The sequence below is a fragment of the Onychomys torridus genome, chromosome 14, assembly GCF_903995425.1.
Source record: "Onychomys torridus chromosome 14, mOncTor1.1, whole genome shotgun sequence".
NCBI lineage: Eukaryota > Metazoa > Chordata > Mammalia > Rodentia > Cricetidae > Onychomys > Onychomys torridus.
Window position 1 is genome coordinate 67200839 of NC_050456.1, and position 22739 is coordinate 67223577.

At 44.9% G+C, this 22739-nt stretch overlaps 1 protein-coding gene across 2 annotated transcripts in view; it reads left to right on the forward strand.

Annotated features, from left to right (window-relative positions):
* The window catches only part of Tdp1 (tyrosyl-DNA phosphodiesterase 1), a 73315-nt gene that overhangs the window by 30416 nt on the left and 20160 nt on the right, over window positions 1–22739 (forward strand). For both annotated transcript variants that reach the window (XM_036206261.1, XM_036206262.1), the window contains 4 exons: window positions 576–761; window positions 1331–1379; window positions 3025–3091; window positions 4508–4615. In XM_036206261.1, coding sequence (XP_036062154.1) covers window positions 576–761; window positions 1331–1379; window positions 3025–3091; window positions 4508–4615 — 410 coding nt within the window. The remainder of the gene's footprint in view (window positions 1–575; window positions 762–1330; window positions 1380–3024; window positions 3092–4507; window positions 4616–22739) is intronic.

The following is a 22739-nucleotide window of genomic DNA, read 5'->3' on the forward strand; positions in this document are numbered from 1 at the left end:
TGGAAAGAAACTTCATGTCCACATACGTCTTAGTTAGGGGTTCTATTGCTGTAAAGAGACACCATGACCATGGCAACTCTTACAAAGGAAACATTTAATTGGCGTGGCTCATAGTTTCAGAGGTTCAGTCCATTCTCATCATAGTAGAGAGCATGGAGGCATACAGAGAGTAGAACATCTTGCAGGCAACAGGAAGTCAATTGAGACACTGGGCAGTATCCTAAGCATAGGAAACCTCAAAGCCTACCCCCACAGTGACACACTTCCTCCAACAAGATAATACCCACTCTAACAAAGCACACCTCCTAATAGTGCCACTCCCTATGAGGTTATGGGGGCCAATTACATTCAGACTACCACAGCATAATGTGGTGGGGAGGGGACACATACTTTTAGTATTTAAAAATAGTTCCCAAAGAAGAAAGTATCTATGAAACATGATGCTGATGGCTAATATTTTCAGTTTCCTTGTAAATTAGGTATTCCAAAGACACATTCCATGTTTTTAGCATTAGGGCATTTCAGAGACTGTTGTTCCTCCTGTGACTGTTGCATTCATTTTTACTTTGGAGCAGCTTCTGCGGATGCATGCCCCATCTGTACCTAAAGGCGAGTGCTGGCCCATTGTGGGTCAGTTTTCAAGCATTGGTTCCCTGGGGCCTGATGAGTCCAAGTGGCTGAGCTCAGAGTTTAAAGAGAGCTTGCTGGCACTGGGAGAGGATGGCAGAACTCCAGGAAAAAGTACAGTTCCTCTTCATCTGGTGAGCCCTCTTGCCTTGACTTCCTAGCCCAGAAGAATTAAGAAGCGGCCTTCCTTAGAATAGCGCTTTACTCTGCGGGGTGGAGAGAGGGCATTCTTATTTGTGGTTCCAGTGCCACCCAGGGCTTCTGGTGTGTTCAGGAGTCCCGGTACAGCCCCAGGCTTGCCATGTTTTCTCCATTCTTCTTCCAAGTTGTCAAGCAAAGGGAAGAAATACCAGATATACCGCTGCAGAAGAATTAGTGCTGTTCTTTATTTAGAGACCTGTGAATTAATGATTAATTTTATATTAACTCAATATTAATTTGGCATTTCAGGGGGAAAACATTTTAATTAATGTGTAATTTTTCATCAGTTATATACATGCTTCCTTTAGATTAGTTATTAACAGTTATTTTCCAGCAAGATGAGGATTTTCTTTTAAGATATAATTTCTCTCTAAGTTTTCTAGTTAAACATATTTTATTAACATTTCCATTTTCTTAAAAACTAGTCAACATTCCTTTCTTTCAACATGATTCATGCCAAGCTTTATTGTTTTTTTTTTTATCATTTCTTGCTTATTTTTAGATCTATCCTTCTGTGGAAAATGTCCGGACCAGCTTAGAAGGATATCCTGGTAACACAGTTGTGGTTTCTCTGCATATTCCCAAAATGCCTTGCCACATGTTATGTTTTGTTTTTCATCAGAATTGGTTAGAAATGGAGAAATGGTTTTCCCTTATCCAGATAAAGCTGACGAAACAGGTGTTGTTGAGCTCTGCAGTGTTCCAGAGAAGGGCAGTTTAGGCCCTCCGTGCAGTGTGGCTTTCCTCAGTTTTACTACTAATCCAACGTGTTGATTGTCAAAACAAGATGTCTGCCTAAAGTGAGTTCCCTGGCACTCACTGCTGCCTTGACAGCTTGCCTAACATCCTTCTCTGCCCGTGTCAGAGGTTCTACAGTCCTTCCAAATTTACATCCCAGATATGATACCGTTAAGGCCTAGAGCTAGTGATGATGATTACCTTTTGTGTACCTTAGTTGACACGTCATTTTTCAGGGACTTCACCTGCAAATGCGTCGTCTTATTTCCAAAAAAAACCTCTCAACTTCCTTCTTCTCTTTTCCACTACTGAGCACTGAGCTTTTAAACAGAGCATCCTCTAGAATGCCACCAGCTTATTAACAAAAGCCCCAGAGAGCATGCCTCTGGGAGAAACTAAGTCTGATTGGCATTCACGGCCTGCTGGTAGCAGAATGCATTAAATTAAAACTAATTTTGCCCATTTATTGCTTATGAAATTAGATGTGACCTTGCCAAAAGAATCTCAATAAAGCTCAGAGTATATTTGCCATTTGTTGCTTTTTAATGACAAAATAAAATTACTTCACTTTGACTCTGGGACACAGGTAGTTTTTCTTTCTGTACTTCTAATAGCCTAGAGCTATTCAAGTGCACTTTTAATGGGGGAGAATGTGGCATTCTCAATGAAGCAACTTTATAAGTGGTTCTACAATGGAATGTTTATAGCTATTTGCAGTAGGAGACAGGACATACCTTATTGGACCCTGGAGTTGTCCAAAGCCCTCTCTGCACATAGATTACTGTGGGGAAGTTCCAAGGTGTGTTTGAAAAGTCACTAATGAATCTACAATGGATTTTTCTTACTGAAAAAAAAAGAAAAAAAAAGGCACAAGTGTTTGCTGCATATTTTCATATCTTCCAGTCATATCTTCCAGTCTGTGAAAACCTCCTCTGCCTGCCTGTTTGGAAATGGCAGAGTGGAAAGGCAAAATAGGCTGGGTTTTGTCATTCACTACCTTCCCGGATGTCCTGCCTAGGACAGAAACCTAGAGACGTGTTTCATACCTCCCTATGGTTGTGAAACAGATACCTAATTTGAGTTCCGATAGTGTAGATCTTTGATCCCAGCTACTCTGGAGGCTGAGGCAGGAGGGTCACAAATTCAAGGCCAGCCTGGACAGTTTCGTGAGACCACAAATAAAAAGTAAAAAGTGCCAGGGATATAGCTCAGTGGTAGGGCCCTTGCCTGGCCTGTGTGAGTCCCTAGGTTCAGTCCTCAGTACCAAGACAGACACACAGACAGACAGAGAGATGCCATGCCTGATGTAAGCATGGACATTTTCTTTCAATGAACTAGTCATGGAAGCAGTTGTTTATCACCTACCCTCTCACTGTTTATAGAGATTTTCTTCTTAATGAAGACGCCTCAAGTTACATTTCACTGTGTTTACTTATTTTCTTTTCCTTCTTTTAAAAGCTGGGGGCTCTCTTCCCTATGGCATCCAGACAGCTGAAAAACAGAATTGGCTACATTCCTACTTTCAGTAAGTAATTGGCTCTCAGTCCTGCTCTTTCTTCATTAGGACCAAAAATGTTGTGTCAGTCTGTTCTTTTAAAAAGTACCTTATATAATACAGCTATATTCTTTCATCTACATATGTTAGTGATAGAAATAATTTAAAACAAGGTTTTGAAAAATTTTTGGAATAGGTTTTTAATACCAGAGTAGAATTTATCTCTGTGAAGTTTCTATTTAAATATTGTCAGGCAGAGAAAAAGATAAACGAGAGATCATGTTGGGTAGTTTATGGTTTGCATAAGCAGTGTTCAGTTCACTTTGCCGAAGCATGAAGTAGAACCATCCTGACTCCAGTATGTAGGCCACATGCCACACTTGCCAAGTGTAGGGTCCGTGCCTCCGTCTCCAGGATAAAGATGGGGTTTGGTGTGCCAGCAGAGCTCAGGGAAACCGGTGATGGGTGGGAAGGGAAAGAGAGACTTATCCTTTCCTCTTCCAGCTACAGCACTTGCCCGTCCCGAATGTTCTAGACCAACCCCAGTGTCTTACTCACTTCAGAAGTGGCTTTGCATCTGGACAGCCAGAAATGAGGGAGGGAGTCCATTTCCATAGCTTTCTGCTAAAATTCTTGTTGGCCAGCAGCATTTCCGTGGTATTCGCTCCAGATGGAGAGTTGCTTCTTACAGAGCACGTCTGTGCTTGGGCTCCTTTTGGTTTCCGATTCTTAGCTTCAGCTTCACTGGGATGAAGAAAATGGTGGCCCTCTTAATCCCAATTCCATGCTGGCACACTGCCTGTTAGCTTCAGGGATTATCCCCTTCCAAGCCAGAGTCACTGCCTCATGGCGGAGGCCATCAGGCCTTGGAACCCTAGTCCTAAAGTGTTGGAAACATGGGAGTAATACTCAAAGCCAAACTAAAGCATTTCTGAGTTAGCCTCCTGCCTTTTAGCACTCGCCTGTGATACGCTGTGTTCCGCTCACTTTGTTTCTTTGGGGAAACTTCTGTGGGAGCAGCTACTCAATAGTGTGTACTATAGGACACTACAAGCTTCCTGCTTCCAAGAGCTCACAGTTCAGCCAGAGACCTGTGTCTACCTGTGCAGAAAAGACAATGAAACCAGTGTTGTGCATGTGTGCATGCTTGTGTGTACCTATGTGTGCATGCATGTGTGTGTACTCATAGTCAAAGGACAAGAAGCCCCATGTCCACGGGGTTTGATGCTTTTGTGGCTTGTGCTAAATTTTCTCTTTTGACATCCTTCCTTTTCAGAATGATTGTGTGTTCTGAACAGTGTCATCAGCCACCACTGGTCACGCACCATGCTCCTCCTACTCTCTTTTTAGATGGGATGTGGCTTTTTTGTGCAGTTCCCTAGCATGAGAATTTTGTTGGTCTTGAATTATTTTCTAATTGGTGGTTTACCTCTCTCCTATCACTAGCAAGTGGTCAGCAGAGACTTCTGGCCGAAGCAACGCTATGCCACATATCAAGACGTACATGAGGCTGTCATCAGACTTCAGTAAACTGGCTTGGTTTCTTGTGACAAGGTAAAGCTTCCTTCTGTGTCTCGTGGGAGGTCTTGTAACCTCTGCTCTGAAATTGAGTGGAGTCCTAAGAAGTGTTCTGTGAAGTGCCATTAGTCCCCAGTCTGCTTCTGTCCCTGAGTCTTGAAGGAGGCCTGTGACTAATGTCTTACTGAATGTGTGATCATTTCTTGATTGTTTGTGTCTATCTAGATATTTCTAAGATTTGCATAAACTTTGGATTTACTTCTTTTTATATACTGTAATAATAATAATAGTGATTAAACAAACTGACATTTAGGGTAAATACAGAAGAAACATAAAATGTTAAAATGGTTACTTTTTTCTTCTATTAGCATCTCTTTAGATAATTAAAACTTGAGCAATCAAATCTCTCATGTGCCATTTTAAAAACATCTTTATTATGATATAATTCACATACCATAAAAATCTGTGCATTAAAGTCTACAGTTTAACAGTCTAACATGTTCACAGAATTGTACAATCATCACCATATTCTAATTTTAGAATATTTTAATCACCTCTAAAAGGAACTCACTACCCACTGACATTTCTGTTTCTTTTTCTTTTCTTTCTTTTTTTTTTTTTAAAGATAAATTGCTTTGCCCTTTGGAAAATAGAGCTGTGACTAGAACATTAGTACCTTGCTCCTAGTCAGAACTCAAGCACTGGGCATCTCTTTGTGATTCAGTAAACTAATTGATGTCAATCACAACTAATTACACTATCACTGAGTGGAATTACTGCTTTAAGACTGAAATGGTACCCAAGAACACACTTCCAAACAAAAAATCCTTGTCACTTTTTTATGGCTAGCATTTGTGCCTGGTTCAGGGAAGGAATACTGACCCAACGAGATGGTTGATAAACATGATGACAGAGGCCATCCTAAAGGCTTTTGCAGCCTCAGAGCATAATGGGAAAACATACTTTTGAGTTCTAAAAATAAACACTCAGGATGTAAAACAACAGCCACTATTAGTCAGACTGTGGTAATCAACCTCTCTAGTAGCCCCTCCGTCAGTAAATTCCCAATGATGCCATGAACTGTAGTAACCTCAGAATCCATCATCAGATCCTTGATCCAGCACCTTGGTCACCTGGGTGACCACTGTCGAAATGGCCAGCCCTAACCAGCATGGAAGAAACAAGTGTTGTCTCTGCTCTGCAAGTGTATGAAGGAAGGGGAGGAGAGAGAACTGACCCCCACTCAGCAGCCTCACTTGTCTCTCTTGGTCTTCTCGGAGTGTTGTGAGATGGCATGGGCCCCTCGTAGACAGGAAAGTAAAGCTGTGGAGTTGAGGCAGCCCCACCAGCCACTCCGAGACTACGCATTACCCGCATGGTGCTGTGGGAATAGAGGAACACTAAGTCAGACTTCCTGCTCCTGTGCACTTTACAGTTAAATGAAAGAGTTTGACGAAGCCGCTCGCGCCACATGCATTGTTTGACCCTGTGATGCTTTTCTGACTGTATGCGCAGGTGTTTTCTTCTTCCCTGGTAGAGCCTGCACTTGGGTTCATCCAGTGCTTGGCTTAAACATGGCTTCCTCAGCTGGTTGGATTCTGCAGCCTCCTGGACTTGTACATCATCCACGTGCCTTTCCCGTCTATGTAGTGGTTTATGTGGTTACTGGCTTCCCCTGTAGGCTCTGACACCAAGCCTGTGTCTGTCTTGTTTAGCACAGCCCAGCACCTGGCAGGGCACCTGACATGCAGGAGATGCTTGGTACAGATTTCTTATCAAGGTTAATTAAGGAAGGCAGAGTTGAGGTGGTTATGACGAAAGATCTACCTAGACTTGGTGCATAGATTGAGAAAGGAGCCTCAGGGATGACCACTGAGCCAGGAATATGGCTGGAAGGTAGAGTTCATGCTGACATCACTGTAGACACTGTAGAAATGAGATGGTGGCTGAAGGAGGATGGCAGATTTGATTGCAGGCCTCGCTCACTGGTAAAGCCCTTGGGTAGCATTTGTGAGGTCTTGGGTCCCACCCCAAGCACACACAGAAATAAAACTAGTTGCATACCTACTGTGGTGAGACCTTCAAGTGGGATTGTCTGTTCTCCACCGAGGTCTGAGGTTTTATTGTTTTATTTGGGTGAGGCCTTTGTTTGGTTTCTTAGTTCTCTCTCATGCTTATCACTGATACCATAAGGCTTTGTGACTTTTCTGGGAGCAAGCGGAGTAGATTACTGCCTGGTGCTGAGGAACATCCAGGAAATACACATCAACAAGACTTTTCACTGCCAGGCACAGTGGCACATATTTGTAATTCCAGTCCTCTGGGGCCTGAAGCAGGAGGATCACCATGAGCTCAAGGCCAGCCTGGACATTAAGGCAAGAGCCTGTCTCAAACAAACCAAAGGTGAGATTTTTAATATGTCTGTCCCATTGCCAACTAAGCCCTCTGTCCTGGTTGAAGAGCTATTGGCCATGTGTAATAATCCTCCTTCTACATTAAAAGGACTAATTATCCATTCATTCTGGACATCATTCTTAGCCAGTTATTCATTGTGTCTGTTGCTATATGGATCACTTACTAAATGCCAAGCACTTTGCTAAGTGCTAGGAGCATAGTAATAAACAGTCATCGGCCTGGTTCTGGTGGTGGGAGTTACATAAAAAGCAAACAAGTTAGTTCACACAGTCAAATGGGGATGAGTACAATAAAGGAAAATAAAGTAGAATGGTAATCTATATGCACTGACCTTCATTTGAAGTCTTCAGGGCCAGATGAAGTTCAGGAAGATCACATAATTCATGTGCAGTCTATTAACTTCCCCGATTGTATCTGGCCCAGGATTCCATGGCTATTGTTTTGGAAGTGGCAGCATTAGAAGGAGACTCCCAAACAGTGGGGGCTTCTCCCCAGACCCAGGATCAGGCACAAATCCCACCCAAACACCTGTTTTTACAGAGAGATCCTTATTTAAGCAGGGAAGAAAAGTTCAAGTGGCTGCTTCTGACTGGGGCAGAAAACGGCAGCAAATGACCTCGCAGGTGTAATTTTTAAGAGGAGGAAAAGGGAAGGTCTGTGTTAGGATGGGCTAGGATGTGGTGGCAAAGGAGATGGGGGATGGGGCAGAAGGGAAAGAGGGGAGGGTTATTTGTCCTGGAGAGGCCATTGGATAGAGAGGAGACACATGGCACATAGGCAAATGGTAGTAGTTTATAAAGGTGAAGGGGGAAACCCCATGTTAGGATGAGGTGTTTAATTTTAATTGGGCATGTTAATTAGGTTGAGCCAAAGGGGGCTTTTGATTGCTGGACTTCAGTAGTCAGCCTCAGAAGGAAGAAGTGACCGAATAAGGAAATAGACCTTGGTGGCTAACTTCAGGAATGTGATCTCGGAATGGGGGAGAGGGGCAAGATCTGCCAGAGCCATGCTCGCCATGCTCCAGCTGGCTAGAGGCCCTTCAGCTTTTGCTACTCAGTGAGTAAGAAAATCAAGTTTTGCTGTCAGATTAAATAAACCAAGAAAAGGCTTTTCTTGCAAGTTGGCTTAAGTGCTTGTAAATTTAAGTTTGATGTAGTCCTTACAGTCAGTCAGTAAACACAAAGTTAACCAAGGTACATGGAAGGCCATGCAGTGGGGCTCCATCACCCATATCCTGGACCACTGTGTATAGGGTGGTGTGGACCTAGGTAGGTGTTGTTTCTTAAATGGGAGGGTCAGGGAAGGCCTTGTTGTGTTTGAGAGGCAGCTGTGAGTGCTGCTCAGTCAAGGAAAAGAGAGAGATCAGAGAGTAGCTTGTGACCAGCTTTTTTCTGTGTTAGGAGCAAAACTGCCAGGGAAGTCTCCCGGAGTTCCTGAAGCTTCATTAGTTAGAGTCCTGTAGGCAGAGCTTGCTGTCCCACCAGCCAATTCCCAAATAACCACACAGAGACTTGCTGTTAATTTTAAATGCTCATCCAATAGCTTGGGCTTGTTCTTGACTAGCTCTTATAACCTAAATTAACTCATTTCTGTTCATCTATATGCTGCCCTGAGGCTCATTTACCTCATCTGTGTACTTTTCATGTTGCTTCTTCCAAGTCCGGGTGACAAGTCCTCAGATTCTGTCCTTCTTCCTAGTGTCCTCCTAGTCTGGCTCTCCCCCCCCCCCATCTCCTCCTGCCCAGCTATAGGCGAGCCAGCTCCTTATTGACCAATGAGAGTAATACATATTTACAGTGTACAACAATTGTCCCACAGCACAGGCCTGTGAGGATTTTATCATTTGAATTGGCTGAAATCCATAAGTGCTTTTAGAAGGTTTATTCTGGGCTGGAGAGATGACTCAGTAGCTAACAGCATGTACTGCTCTTGGCAGAAGACCCAAATTTGGTTCTCAGCACCCATGTTGGGTGGTTCACAGCCACCTGCATCTCCAGCTCCAGAGAATCAAACGCCCTCTTCTGGACTCTGTGGGCACCTGCACTTAAGTGCACATAACCTCCCTCCCACCTACCCCCACCACACACACAATTAAAACTAAAATTTTTCTTTTTAAAAAGAATGCACTTTATCCAGGACTTTTTAGACTAAGATAGGGTTTTAATGTACTTAACTTGAGCTTATGAAAAATAGTGTGTTTCTCAGCAGAGCACTATTGGTATTTATTCAAAATATTCATTAAGGTGTGTAGAACTGATGAAAAATGATAGTCTTATAAAAGATTAACAGGCTCTCAAAAGATCTGAGTTTCTAATCTACAAAAAAAAAAAAAAAGTATATCACCTTAGAGGTGTGCTTTGCTATTGTATTGACTGCCCTTATCTATTTACATGTTACTTCCCAGCCACCTGTAAGTGAGGACATTGGCTTCCTGGTCTTGAGGATTTTGTTTTCTATAACACAAAGTGTTTTAGATTCAAGCTATACATTCCCTTTCCTCCTCTAAAAAATACAATTTTATGTATATGGGTATTTGCCTGAATGTAAGTTTGTGTACCACATGCATGCAGGGCCTGTGCAGGCCAGATGAGGACATCAGATTTTCCGGAACTGGTTGGGAGCTGCCCCGTGGGTGCTAGGCTCACTGAGGCCCCTCGATGGAGGCTGCTGTTGCTTCACACAGTGTATTCCTTGTTTTTTTTTTTTTTTTTTTTTTTTTTTATAGTATACTCCATGGGTGAAATGTATAGTATAGTAAATACATATACCAGTAACATGTAACTTGTTACTATTGTCAGTACAGTATATCACTGTATGTACTCAGAACTTTACATGGCTGGCAGTGTATCGGGTTCATTTACGCCAGCATCACTATCAACTTAGTCACGACTATGATAGCACCACACAGTGGGGATCTGAGGGCTCTAGTGTGTTATCATGGGCCACTCCCACACACGATGTCTATGTTTACTGAGATGTCATTGTTCAGTGTATCACGATTCGAATCAGAACCCTTTAAAGACATCCCCTTTTCAAGTTGGTAATATATGTACACAGTTTTAAAAAAAGGAGGGGGAGGGAGATAATGGGTAGATTGCCCTGCATTCCTATTCGTGCACCCTGGCTACTATATTCTTCAACTTGAAACTATTACCATTAGTTGGCTCAGGTGTTTAGTAGCTTCAACAATCCCAAGATCCTGTCCAAGCCTCATACCCTCAGGATGTGATGTTAGCCAACCATATTATTTGAAGAAATAACTCGAACCAAGATCCAACTTGGATTATCATTTACTAGCCTTGGATTATCGTTTACTGGCCTTGCCATTTAAATTTTGGAAAATAACATTTATAATGTGGGCTTTTGTCTGATTTAATGGAATGTTCTGAGGCTAATGATAGAAAATGTATGAGAATGTTGCCCATGGAGCCGTATAATGTATTTAACATTAGTCAGTTAGGCCTCTTGATTCATGAAATCAGTGTCTAAAACCTTTATCTGATTTGCATCTATAGCCCATTAACATAGAGTTTGTGGCTGAAAGACTCATCTGTGGGGCTGCAGAGATAGCTCAGTGGTAAAGAGAGCTTGCTGCTCTTATAGAGGACCACACTTTGGTTCCCAGCACCTACTCAGGTGGCCCACAGTTACCAGGAACTCCAGTTCCAGGAGATCCAACACCCTCCTCTGGCCTCCCATGGGTTTCTAGCACATGCATGGCATACACATGAATATGCATGCGCAAGTGCTCACACCCACAAATAAAGCCTTGTGGGTTTTTTTTTTTTAAGTCTTTTCTGTAGATTACAGTTTCTTAAAACAAGAACTCAATTTGAGGCTAATTTGATAATTGATGAGAATTATCCAACTTGAAGATGAGCACTTCCTGAATACCTTTAATCCCAGCACTCAGGAGGCAGAGGCAGGCTGATCTCGGAGTTGAATCCAGCCTGGTCTACAGAGCCAGTTCCAGGACAGGGCTCTACATGGAAACCCTGACTCTAAAAACGAACAGAAAACAAGTCCCTCTAACCAGATGCCTGTACTTCAGTCACATAGAGCTGGCAGTCTGGCTAGTCTGGCACTAGTGGCTCTTTGCTCCTTTGTCTGGTTGTTGTTTGCATCTATGGTGAGTCCTTTATGGTTTTAGTAAGATTTTTCCTTTCCATCTGTTTTGATCCTGCCATGAAATCAGACCTTGTTTGATGAGCATCCTATGGTTACGGGAATCACCAGTACATGATGACAAATACGGTCAGCCGTCAAATTTTTACGAATCAAGGAGGCAAGAAGCAGAGCTTTAGGAAGAAACCTTAGCGAAGAAGATTGGGCCTAGACGTAGCTGGCAAGCCCGATGAGAACAATTATGGAAGCTATGCATTGTGGGAGGCAAGAAATAAGGTGGTTACTAACAGTAGCTGGAGCACTGTTACGGTTGCCTAGCAACTGACAGGCACGGTTTGATAGAGATGAGCAGAAATGTTGGTGCTGCCACTCAGAGAAATCGAGACAAGTGCTTGACTACAAAATCGCTGTTGGCTTTTTGGAGAAACATAAAAGACATTCTCCTCCTCTGCGTTGCTGTATCACTCTGAATTCTCCTTCCCTGCTGTCTGCTCCTTAGAGTGTGAAGCGGTAGGGTTTTTTTCCCCCTTTGTCTGTGATTTTTGGAGGAAATCAAATCGGATCACACAAAAGAATACTTGTAGATGTTATTGAATAGACTTGGTTGCCTGGCGCCCCCAAGATAACCAGGATTCTCTGGTATGCCTTGTGTACTTTGTTACAAATAATGTTATCAGCCCTACCCTACAGTCTGCCAATGACTTCTTTTGTACTTTAGAGATGATTTGAGGCCACTGACCACCTTCGCTTTCTTGCATTCTGGTACAAGCAGAGCAAAGACAGCATTTCTTTATCCATGTCCATGTGAGCCAGCCTCCAGAAACATTAGCCCTGCTGGGAAAATGGTTGAGATCCCCCCAGGCCTGGAAGCCCTTTGTGTGCTGACACTCGTAGTCCTGAGGTATACCTGTGGCTTGAGATGAGATGCTATGTGTAGTCCCCCTCCGAGGACTGGCCTCCAGAGAAAACCCAAATGTATGGTATCGTGTTTACTATGTGCTGGATAAGCCCCATCCCCCCTTTTTTCCACTAACTCTGAACCTCTCAGGAGCTGGGTACTAGTCTTATCCTCACTCTAGGGCTGTGAAAAAAAGAAAAAGCATAGAGAACTTAAATAGTGTGTGCCAAATGACCCAGTGTGTAAGGTGGGGGGACCTGAAATTTAGGCCCCAATAGTCCATCGTGAAATTTTTCTGCCTAAGCTTTGCCTATGGATGCTCGGTAAGACAGCTGAGGGGACCGTGGGATCTAGTCAGCATCATCCGGTTGACCTCGCTTTGAGACTGGCACTGCTGAGTGAAGCCCGGGGAAGAGCACAGCTCCTGGACTCCCCACAGCCCCTTGCTCGGTGAAGCTGCAGTGGGCCAGTTTCCCTCCTCCCTGTAGTTACTACTACAGGGCCAGACCTCACTGACCTCTCTCCAGGCCCACTGCCCAGTGCACCCTGGCTTCCTGCCTAGCTTGATTTTAATTTCTGGCCCAGCCAGACACAGGCCTGTCATCCCAGCCACTCAAGAGGCAGAAGTGGGAAGATTACAGGTTCAAGGACAATCTGGGCAACTTAGTGAACCCTCTCAAAAGGAGAACCGAAAAGAAGGCTGGAGATATAGTTCAGTGCCTTGTGTATGTGCGGCCCTAGGTTTCCACCATGGCTCTAGCTTATGGCCTTTGCCAGGCGAGTCAGGTGGCATTATAGTCTTCGGGCCTGCAGTGGAATAGCACATTAGGATAGTGAGTACCTACAGCAGCAAAACCACTGCCTTCCTAGCCAGGAAGCAAAGCAGGGAAGAAGAGAGACTGAGAGACTGGAGCCCCAGAATCACCCTCAAGGGCATGTATCCAATGACCTCAGGACCCCATGCAACACCCACCTCCCAAATCTTTAGCACACAGACGTTTGGGGCACACTTAGCCAAATCATACTGCTTATCAAATCCTTTCTGTTAAACAAAAGAGTGCTTCCTGAAGCTGCCTGCAGTTTTTCCCTGGGGTGGGGGTGGGAGGGGGTGATCGCCATCTCCCCTAACCATGCTCTCTGCTGCTGTCGGTCAGTACCCCATGGATGCCCCTAAATGCTACAGCATAAGCACACACCCTAAACGCCCCTCCACCTGATGAAGCCATCAGTAGTCACAGATAGTCACAGATCAGCAGCTATCAATATCCCGTCCCAAGGCCCACACACCCAGCATGATATCCTGAGTAGGTTTGGAAAGTGTGCTTGCAAATGGCAGAAGAAAAGGATAAAAGACTGAACAATTATTGGACACTTAACAAACGATGCTGGACAGGAGAGCCAGCCAGATGACTCAGGCTGTAGGTGGCATTTGCTTTTTGCATGATGTGGCTGAGTTTGGTAGGAACAGACTAGAAGGTTAGAAGCCAGGGAACTTCGATACCTGAGAAATTTTGTAAGCTGCCAGGATGTGACTAGAAAATGGACACTGAGTGAGCATGCTAAAGTGTTTTAAGAGAGCTCTGAAGTTTTTGGCGTCATACCCCAGCAAAGCCTGGCACAGATAGATACCCTCTAGACAACTTGTTGAATGAAGGAGCAGAGAGACAGGACACACAAAACCTGAAAGGCAGCAGCAGGTGAGTAAGACCCCCCCCAAAACTAGGAGCCAAAATAGATTGTTTCTCTCTGTAAATTAAAATTGTCTTAAGTCTTTTGTTTTACGCTGAATGAGACTGGCGATAGGCTTCGGGATGTGTTAGGTAGAGGAAATCATGAACCTGAAGGTCCTGGGTCATGTTAGGAGGGGAGAGAACCATGAGCTGGCGTAGAGCGTTGCGTAGGAAGGCATGGGAGAGCAGCCAGAAAGTTGTGGGACCAGTTTTGGGGGCAGGAGACATTTTAAACTTTCCAGTTGGGATCACCGGAGGCTTTGCAGCAAGGGAGCCAGCCAGGTGATCCACAGCGCTTCATTAGTATCACTGGGAGTGTTGAGTGTTCAGCTCTGTTGTAACTTTTCATACCATTTGTGATAAACAGCACTGTCAACCTTCTGAGATCTAAATGGCCGAGGTGATATCACACCTGTCTGTGGATGTAGAAACAGGTACAGCGTTTAAGCTGCTCGTTTTATAAATAGTTGAACTCGATCTTGGATCTTTTGCTTCTTCCACGTTGTACTCTTTTTCCAGAGTCCATCTGTGGATGGACGAAGGAGACTGGAACACGGAGGCAGGAAGTCCCCCTGAGACACTGGTACAGACTGCTAAGCCTGGGACCACAGGTGACACCGGAAGGTGGGAAAAGAGGAAGTCATTCAACCAGACTAGGACGGAAGGGTCCGAGAGGTACCAGGCTGAGAGCAGGAAGGAAGGAGCGCATCGTCCTTAAGGTTGAGCACAACTCTGTGGCAGTTACAGATGTTACCAGGCTCTGCGAGCTGGTTACAGGCCAAAGAAGGATATTCCTCAAACTGTCTCAATGGGCATCAATAGTAACCTTGTATTCCCTCCAAAGCAATCATTCTTGATGTTACTCATTGTAAAGCTCCAAAGGTATAAGAAAGGGTCCCGGCAGATTGTGCCACTGTGGGACCCAAGGAAATGACAGGCTTTGTAAACTCAGGGCCATCAAAGGGTGTGAGGCCTGTGAGGCCTCATTGTATGCCTATACATTGTTCCTGTTTGTCTTCCCTGGCTAAATAAACAGCCTACCATCAGCAGCCAAGAGAGAGAGAGTCCCTGCCGCTCTCTGCCTGGGTCCCTATGTCCTACCCAGGGTCGGGCTCAGTCTGTGCTGTTCCTCTAAGTTCTGAAAACTCTTCCCAAGGACACAACAGTAGATGAGGGAGATGAGCCCAAGCACATCCTGCCTCTCCGGGAGACTCTAGTCTTTTGTTGGTGAAAAGTTTCCTTTGAACAAAGAGTTCTCAGAGAGGGAGAGAGAGAAAGAGAGACAGAAGAAACTTTAAAATAGTTCATTTCCCAGGACCCATCCTAACAAAATGCCGTAGTTCTCTAGAGGACTGAAACCTTTCCCAGTCTCTTTCCTATGTCCTGCTTTACAGTTCTCTAGTCACCTTTGCCTGGGCGATTTCATCCACCCACCATCTTAACCAGTGCGCAGATGATGGTAAACCCCTATGTGTTCTCTATAGCTTCTCATACTCATGGCTCTCCCACCACAAGAGGTCCACCGAAACAGATGACAAAATACTAAGTAATCCTTGGTTATCTAGGTTGTGAATCAGTACATGTTAAAATTCTTCGACATGGTGCCTTAATACCAGTTCTGACTAGAATTTGAAGAGCGGGGGTTTTTTTTTTATAGGAGGCCATGGCATTTGTCTGGAGAAGTCATTTAAGTTGTCTTTTTATTATACTTACTTATGTACACACATGTGGGGCCAAAAGATACTTTAGGGAGTCAGTTCTCACCTTCTACCATAAGTTGATCCCAGGGATCAAACTCAGGTTGCCAGGCTTCTTGGCAGGTGCCCTGACCCACGGAGCCATCTCATCAGCCCCAACTGTGGGTTTTGTTTTTGTTTTTTGTTTTTTTTAATTTGGTCTTTTGTTTTTAGTTCGGTTGTTTGGTTGGTTGGTTAACGGGATTGAAGCTAGGGTCCTTGCTTACTAGGCAAGCACTCTCTCACTGAGCTAGCCTCAGCTAGGAGGAATTTTGACCATAATTCTTTTCATTTTGAACCTTTGGTGCCGATATGATGGCTTCTGAAGTCCTTATAATTGGGTCTGTGGGATTGAGGCTAGATGATTCCATTCAAAGATAAGTGTGGACTGTGCCGGAATGCCAAAGCCTCCACTTGGAGTTCACTGCGTATATGAGAGACTTTTTGAGGTGATCATGGTTTGCCTGTGACTGGGGATCAAGTAGATGGATGAAACTCCACCTGGCCGTTTGTGAGAACATAGACTTGCAAAAGCCCACACTGAGTGCGGGGTTCTTGCAGCTCTCTGCTCTCCTTGTCTGTCTGGAAACATCAGGTGGTCCACATTCTTCCTTTCCGGTGGAATTCCTTTGTCACTACACCACACAGGCCATAACACCTTCAAAGCCTACTTGCCGCTGCAAAGCCTCTTTACAGCTAATCTCTCAAGGTTGTTCAACATGTGCAGATCTGATTGAGTCTTCCCTGTGCTGTTATGTTTCCAGCACCTTCTTACCTGCTATAGTAACAACAGGGGACGTAGATGCGTGTCCTGCCTTAGAACTTGAGTTGGGTTTCTGCTTGGGGACGCATGCTATGGTTGTGCCATCAGCGATACAGTCTGGTGAATGCTGTTTAGACCTGTCTATACCAAAACTGTATGACTAGGAAGCCTGGGAAGATCTGCCCTCCCGATCATTCTGTCACTTAATGAATCACACCAGAGGAAAGGGTCACGGTCGCCGCCCATAAACTCAGCGAAGTATTGATGTTTGTAAGAGCAAACGTTTATTAAGCGCCATCCATGTGCTAGGGACTTCACACCCCTTATGTGATGGACCCCTCACTGGGTGTTAAGAGACAGATGTCACTGTATTTACTGTTAGGGAAGCTGATGATTGGCAGGACAGCACTAGTTGTGGTCAGAACACACGTGATTCAGCTTTGTCATGTGCTAATCCTCTGGCTTCCTCTGCATTCTGTGCATTACTATCAAGACTCTTTCTCCAAACTTTGGCTTAAAATGTCTTCGTCCTCCAACTACAGTGTTTATTCTCTGACCACAAGTCTTAACCAGCTGCATCTTGTAAGCTGTGTGAACCAGCTGCCTTTCTTGAATAAAGTAGATGTTTCTCACCTGCCTGACATCATCAGGATTCGGTGTTTAGAAAAGATCTGGGGGCTGGAGTAGCAGCCAACAGCTTCTGAAAGAGATGGGGCTTACGGAGGAGGAGGAGAGGCCTCGGCTTCTAAGGAGTGGGCAGAGCGGAAGATATCCTGGACAAAGGAAGGGAGTTTGTGGATCTGTGGGGGTGAGGAGAAGTCATGGAAGATGGTGACAGGAAACAAGATCGAAAAGCGTGGACCCAGTCCTTTCCTGAGTGTCTAAGACACCAGGCTATGGGATTTATTAGCGGCTTTGGTTGAAAGGATGCTTTCTGAGAACCATAGGAGATCAGTATGGAATGAAAAGCCTGAGGCAGGCACAGCCACTTGGAGCTCTGTTCTAGGGTAAAGGCATCTGAACTAGGGCCCTGACTGAAACATTACAGGCTACTTTAGAAAAGTGACTAAAAATATCAGTCTATAAACCGGTAAGTCCATAATGCCCGACATATTTGGGCCTGACTAAATGAGACTGGACAGAGGGAATTGGCCTTCAAGATGGAGGAACAGAGAGGCAACCAGCCATTAAATACTAGGGGACATGGGGGCAGGCATGCTGGTATAGGCCTTTAATCCCAATAATCAGAGGGCAGAGGCAGGAGGATCTCTGTGAGTTCTAGGACAACCAGTACTCCATAATGAAACCCTGTCTTTAAGAAAAAAAAAAAAAAAAGAGGGGTTGGGGATTTAGCTCAGTGGTAGAGTGCTCGCCTAGCAAGCGCAAGGCCCTGGGTTCAATCCCCACCTCAAAAAAAAAAAAAAAAAAGAAAAAGAAAAAGAAAAGAAAAACCTCCTAAACACTGAGGGAAATGTCAGAATTCTTCTATAGAACCTCCAGGGGGGGATTTTAAGACCCTACCAATACCTAGATTGTAGCCCAGTGTGACCCGTTTTGAACTCCTCATCACCAGGAGCACAAGATAGTAATTTTGTTACTTGAAGGCATGGACTTTATGCCATCTGTTACAGCAGAAATAAACCAAAGGACACTGCATGCATTAGTCAGACCCTCCAGACTGTGCCCAATACCGGAGAAAAGCAGCTCGCAGGAAGGATTGGGTTCTGGTGCACTGTATCAGAAGTGGCAGTCCACTCTGTAGTCCTTGGCCCTGCTGGCTCCGGGGCCATGGTGAGGCAGAACATCGTGGTGGGAACATGTGGCAGAGGCTTCTTACTACAGGGAGGACCAGGTATAGAAAGAGACATAGAGGTGGGGCTGGAGAGATGGCTCAGAGGTTAAGAGCACCGACTGCTCTTCCGGAGATCCTGAGTTCAATTCCCAGCATTCACATGGTGACTCATAACCATCTGTAATGAGATCTGGCACCCTCTTCTGTATACATAATAAATAAATAAATCTTTAAAAGAAAAAAGAGAGAGAGAGAGAGAGAGGAAACAGGGGCAGGATGCCCCCTGCTCCTAACGCCCGACTTATTCCAGCCAAGCCTCATCTCCTGAGGTTTCTGTTGCCTCCAGAATAGCACCATCAGCCCAGGAAATAGGCTCCATTGTAAAAGACACTTTGAATTAAAATAATCAAAAGAAGAAAGGCATAATTTTGAAACACAATTTCACAGAATTAAACATAGATATGATTAGACTGAACATGCTGAACACCACTTCTAATCAGAGCAATCATAGTTAAAGATGTATTGTGTCTATTAGAATGCAGAATTGTCCTAGATACCTACCCGGTGTTCTCAGTGGCCCATGACAAGAGTACTGTTGCACACTTCGATTGGCAATCTGTGTAGGGAAAGATGTTTTATAGGGATTTAACAGTCTCTGAATTCTAGCTTCTTATGTGTGCTGAAATACAACATGAATCATTTACAGGGTGAGACTTTCTTTTCCTTTACAGTGAGACTGTTTTTTCCTCTTTCATGACACATTGTTGCAGTCCATAGAGAGCAACAGAGCCCAAGGGCAGTACAGAGAAACCTAGAGCCAGCACAGAAGAAAGGCGACACATACTGCCTGTGTGTGTTTGAGGAAGGCATGCTCCTGGGGCCATTCAGGAACAGGTGTCAGCAGCAGTGGCTGAGGCCTGTCAATCTCTACTCACTGCAGCTGCTCGGTATGATCTTCTTCAGCATTCACGGTTAACACTGTGACATCTGTCCAGGCCAGTGTTGGTCCCCTACCTCTGACACTCTAGAGGTGCGGTGTCTAGGCACCAGCTTCAGTCAGTAAACCATGTCTTCTCCTTGTGCAGCTTCTGCCTAGACTGCTGAATAGTGAGGATGCAAAGAAAGGCTTCATCAGCCAACATGTGTCCCTGTAAGAGCAGTCACCCTGGAGGACACATACACTTTTAACAATATCTTAACAATCAACCCATCAGCAGCTCTGATGATGCTCAGCATTGGCCATGACAGCCTCCTCCATCACTAGTGTTTAGACTCTGAGAGATTCGTGGAGTAAGGTGTGATCATGAGGCCATCCTCATGGGCTCCCTGAGTAGCTGTTTCCAACAGATTACCATGAGCTTTCTTTCAGATACGTGCTCTTGGTAGGAGGTTTCCAGTGGAAACTGGGACTCTTTCTCTTTGGGGTAACAGGGGAGCCCCCCAAGTAGATGTGCAGAGGGTGGCTTGGAGAATCTGGTCTGGGAAAGTATTTTGGTCTCAAAGACTACCCTGTCCCCATGCACGCCCAATCTAGAGACAAGAGCCTAAAGCAAAGGAGAATAGAAAGTACTTAGGGAGTCACTGCTAGTAAAGAAGTAGAGATAAAGCAATGTGCTCCAGCTATGGGGTTCTTCTCTCAACGATTGCCTGCCTTTGCTCTCCAGGTACCTAACATACTATCCCATATGTGCCTGGTGTATTCCATATGTACCCTAACAGTCTCCTGGGAATTCATTTAGAAATTCTTGTGGTAGATGGTATAAATTTATTCTTCAAGAGTTAGTACAAATTTTTCTTTTGTGGACCGGGATCAAGCCTATAGTGAGCAGCCACACCCGAGAAGCTGTGACAGAATAAAGAGCAGCTGGAAGGCCTTCAGAGTTCCAGGAACACACGACCTTTGCATGAGCCTCAGGTCATCACTTTGCCCTGTAGAAGACACTGGTAGCTTCTCTACCACCCACACCCAGAGCAGACAGCATGAGAGTTTGGAAAGACATTCCCAGGCTTCCTGGCTGCCCTGGGTGCCAGTGATTCAAAGCATTACTCATAATGTAAGAAATTATTAAAGATGACATTTCAAGGAATGTTGATTTGTCGCCCAGACAACCTACGAGTGTCTTTCAAGTCTCCCGGTGTTCAGGATAGACTTTTGAAGGCTGCAGATCTTGGAATTCTGCTAGAAGTAAAGACAAAAGCAGGGTAGGAGACAGCCATCTGTAGGAGGGTCCCCGTGGTCTCCATTTGTCCCCGCTGTGGAGAAGCCCTCAACTCCTGGGATGTGAGGAACGCAGTCAATGTGGGAAGAAGGAGAAGCCTTTCTGAGGGCACGTTTGGCTCGGGTCTCATGTTGCTGACATTCAAGGGTGTTGTTACCCAGAAGGCAGAGACCTAGAAAGGAGAAAATCTTTGAGAAGACAGCCTCCACCTCAGCCTGCTGGCTGATTTTACCATTAGACATTTGCCTTAGCACAGGGACGATGCCATTATCTGTGACAGGTAAGAAACTGAAATCCTAGCTGTCTTTCAAAGAAAACGGTCTAAAGTGACAGCTTTCTTTCTACTTCTGTCCTGTTCCTCTGTGACCTTGTGCGTCACAGGCTCCCTATCCCCAGTGTAGTCCAACTTCTTGAGAAGGCAGGTAGGTCTGTTCTTTGAGGTGGAGTCTTATGTAGCCCAGGCTGGCCTTGGACTCTGATCTTCCTACTTCCACATCCAGAGTCCTGGGGCTGCACACATGCACCTCACACCCAGCTCCTAATATTCATCTTGAAAGAGAAACAGGATTTGGGCAAACCTAGTCGATTTTTTTTGAGGCTGTGCAGTAGGTTTCCTCTTACTAACAGCAATTTCCCTAAAGTCACACACATTTGTGGGGAATCCTGTGTACAGTGTACAGCAATCAAGTCAAAATAAAAACAATTTCCCTCTCTGTAAACAGTCGTCTCTTTGTGTCTCTTCAGCTCCTGTCACTTAGCCCTTCTTAAAATGTGTAAGGAGTTCCCAGGATCTGCAGCTGGGTAGGGCTGTTGATTACTATTCACTTGGCAGCTCACATAGCACCTTCAGATGCTCTCTCTAAATGCTGGTCCTCGAGGAGGAGGCTTCCGGGTCAGAACCAACAGGATTCCTTCAAGTCCTGCAACTTAAGTGTATAGTGTCGTCAGCAATAGTTTTAATTTCTGGGAGGTAGCCAAGGACAGTAGCAATAGCCTGTATTGGGGGTGAGGGGGTGGGGGTGTGGCTCCTTCTGACCAACAACATAAAGGGAAATATCCCCTTCCCGGTACTGGAGTTTTGTTAGATAGTCCATGGCTCCTGGAAACATCCTTTTGTGTGGGGAGAGTATATATATCTTAGACAGGTTTCCCTACAGCTTTTTCAAACACATTTTATGTCATTTCCTTCCCTCTGTATTACCTCTCTCCTCCCTCTCTTCTCCCCAGTTAGTCCCCCCCACCCCACTTTTCCCCTTCATAACACCTGTGTCCTGCTGTCCTCAAATCACTCACACACACACACACACACACACACACACACACACACACACTACAGTGGTCAGTTTTGATTGTCAAGATTTAGAACTGTTTAGAAGACAAATCTCTGGGCATGACTGTGAAGATGTTTCCACGACGTTTCACTGAACAGGGAAGGCTCACCTTGAATGTGGTCCTCCCTCTCCCATGGTCCAGCCTTCATCCCTCTCTGCCTCTGAACTATGGACACAGTATCCAGCTGCCATATGGTCCTACAGTCACTGCCACTACCAAGCCATAACAGACTTACTATGAGCCACAATAAAGCCTGCCTGTCTTACATAAATAAATGTATATAGAGTTATTTCTAGCCCTGGTCACTGAGTGCAGCGCACCAGGACTCAGTTATGTGGCCATCCTCTGCCCTCCCTAAGCCCCGCCCCCTTCCCTGCCCCCAGCCACTGCTGCGCTCCTCTCCACTTCTGTGAAGTCAGCTTCTTAAGCATCCGTGTAGAAATGAGAACCAAAGTGATCTTGGCACTTCCTTTGTGTCTATTCCAGGTCTCCTTCCTCCTGCTGTGCTAGGATTTTTTTTTAAAGCCATACCCACAGTTCTTTGTCTATATTAAACACGATTCCAAAGGAGCCATCTCATTCTAATGGCAAGCACCAGGCTGGTGGCCCCAGAGCTGCTTTCTTCAAAGCGAAAGCTTCAGTTGTCCCTCCCCCCAAAAAGACAGAAAGTAGCAACATGTATATGATACTATTAAGTTTTTCTTTAAAAGGTTTTTGTTTTTGAAGATTTATTTTCATTATTCTCAGTTATGTGGATGTGTCTGTGTATGCATTTGTGCACATGGGTGCAGTGCCCTTGGAGGCCAGAAGAGGGCATTGGATCGTCTGGATCTGGAGTTACAGGCACTCGGGATCTCCATGAGTGCTGGAAACCTAACTCTGGTCCTCTGCAAGATCCTTACTGATTCCCACACTCAGCCACTGAGCCATGTCTCCAGCCCCACAGATTTTTCTTAAGTGCTGCTTTTTATGTACAACAAAATTGGAAGACATAGCAATACCAGGACTATAAAAAGAAGAGGGAGTTTGGACATGGCAAAAATACTGCTAAGGAAGATAATCATTTTAATAACTGCCCTGGTGTGGGGCAAATGAGGGTGAAGCTATCCCTAATTAGCAATTAGATAAATCCTGAGAACTGTGGCACAGT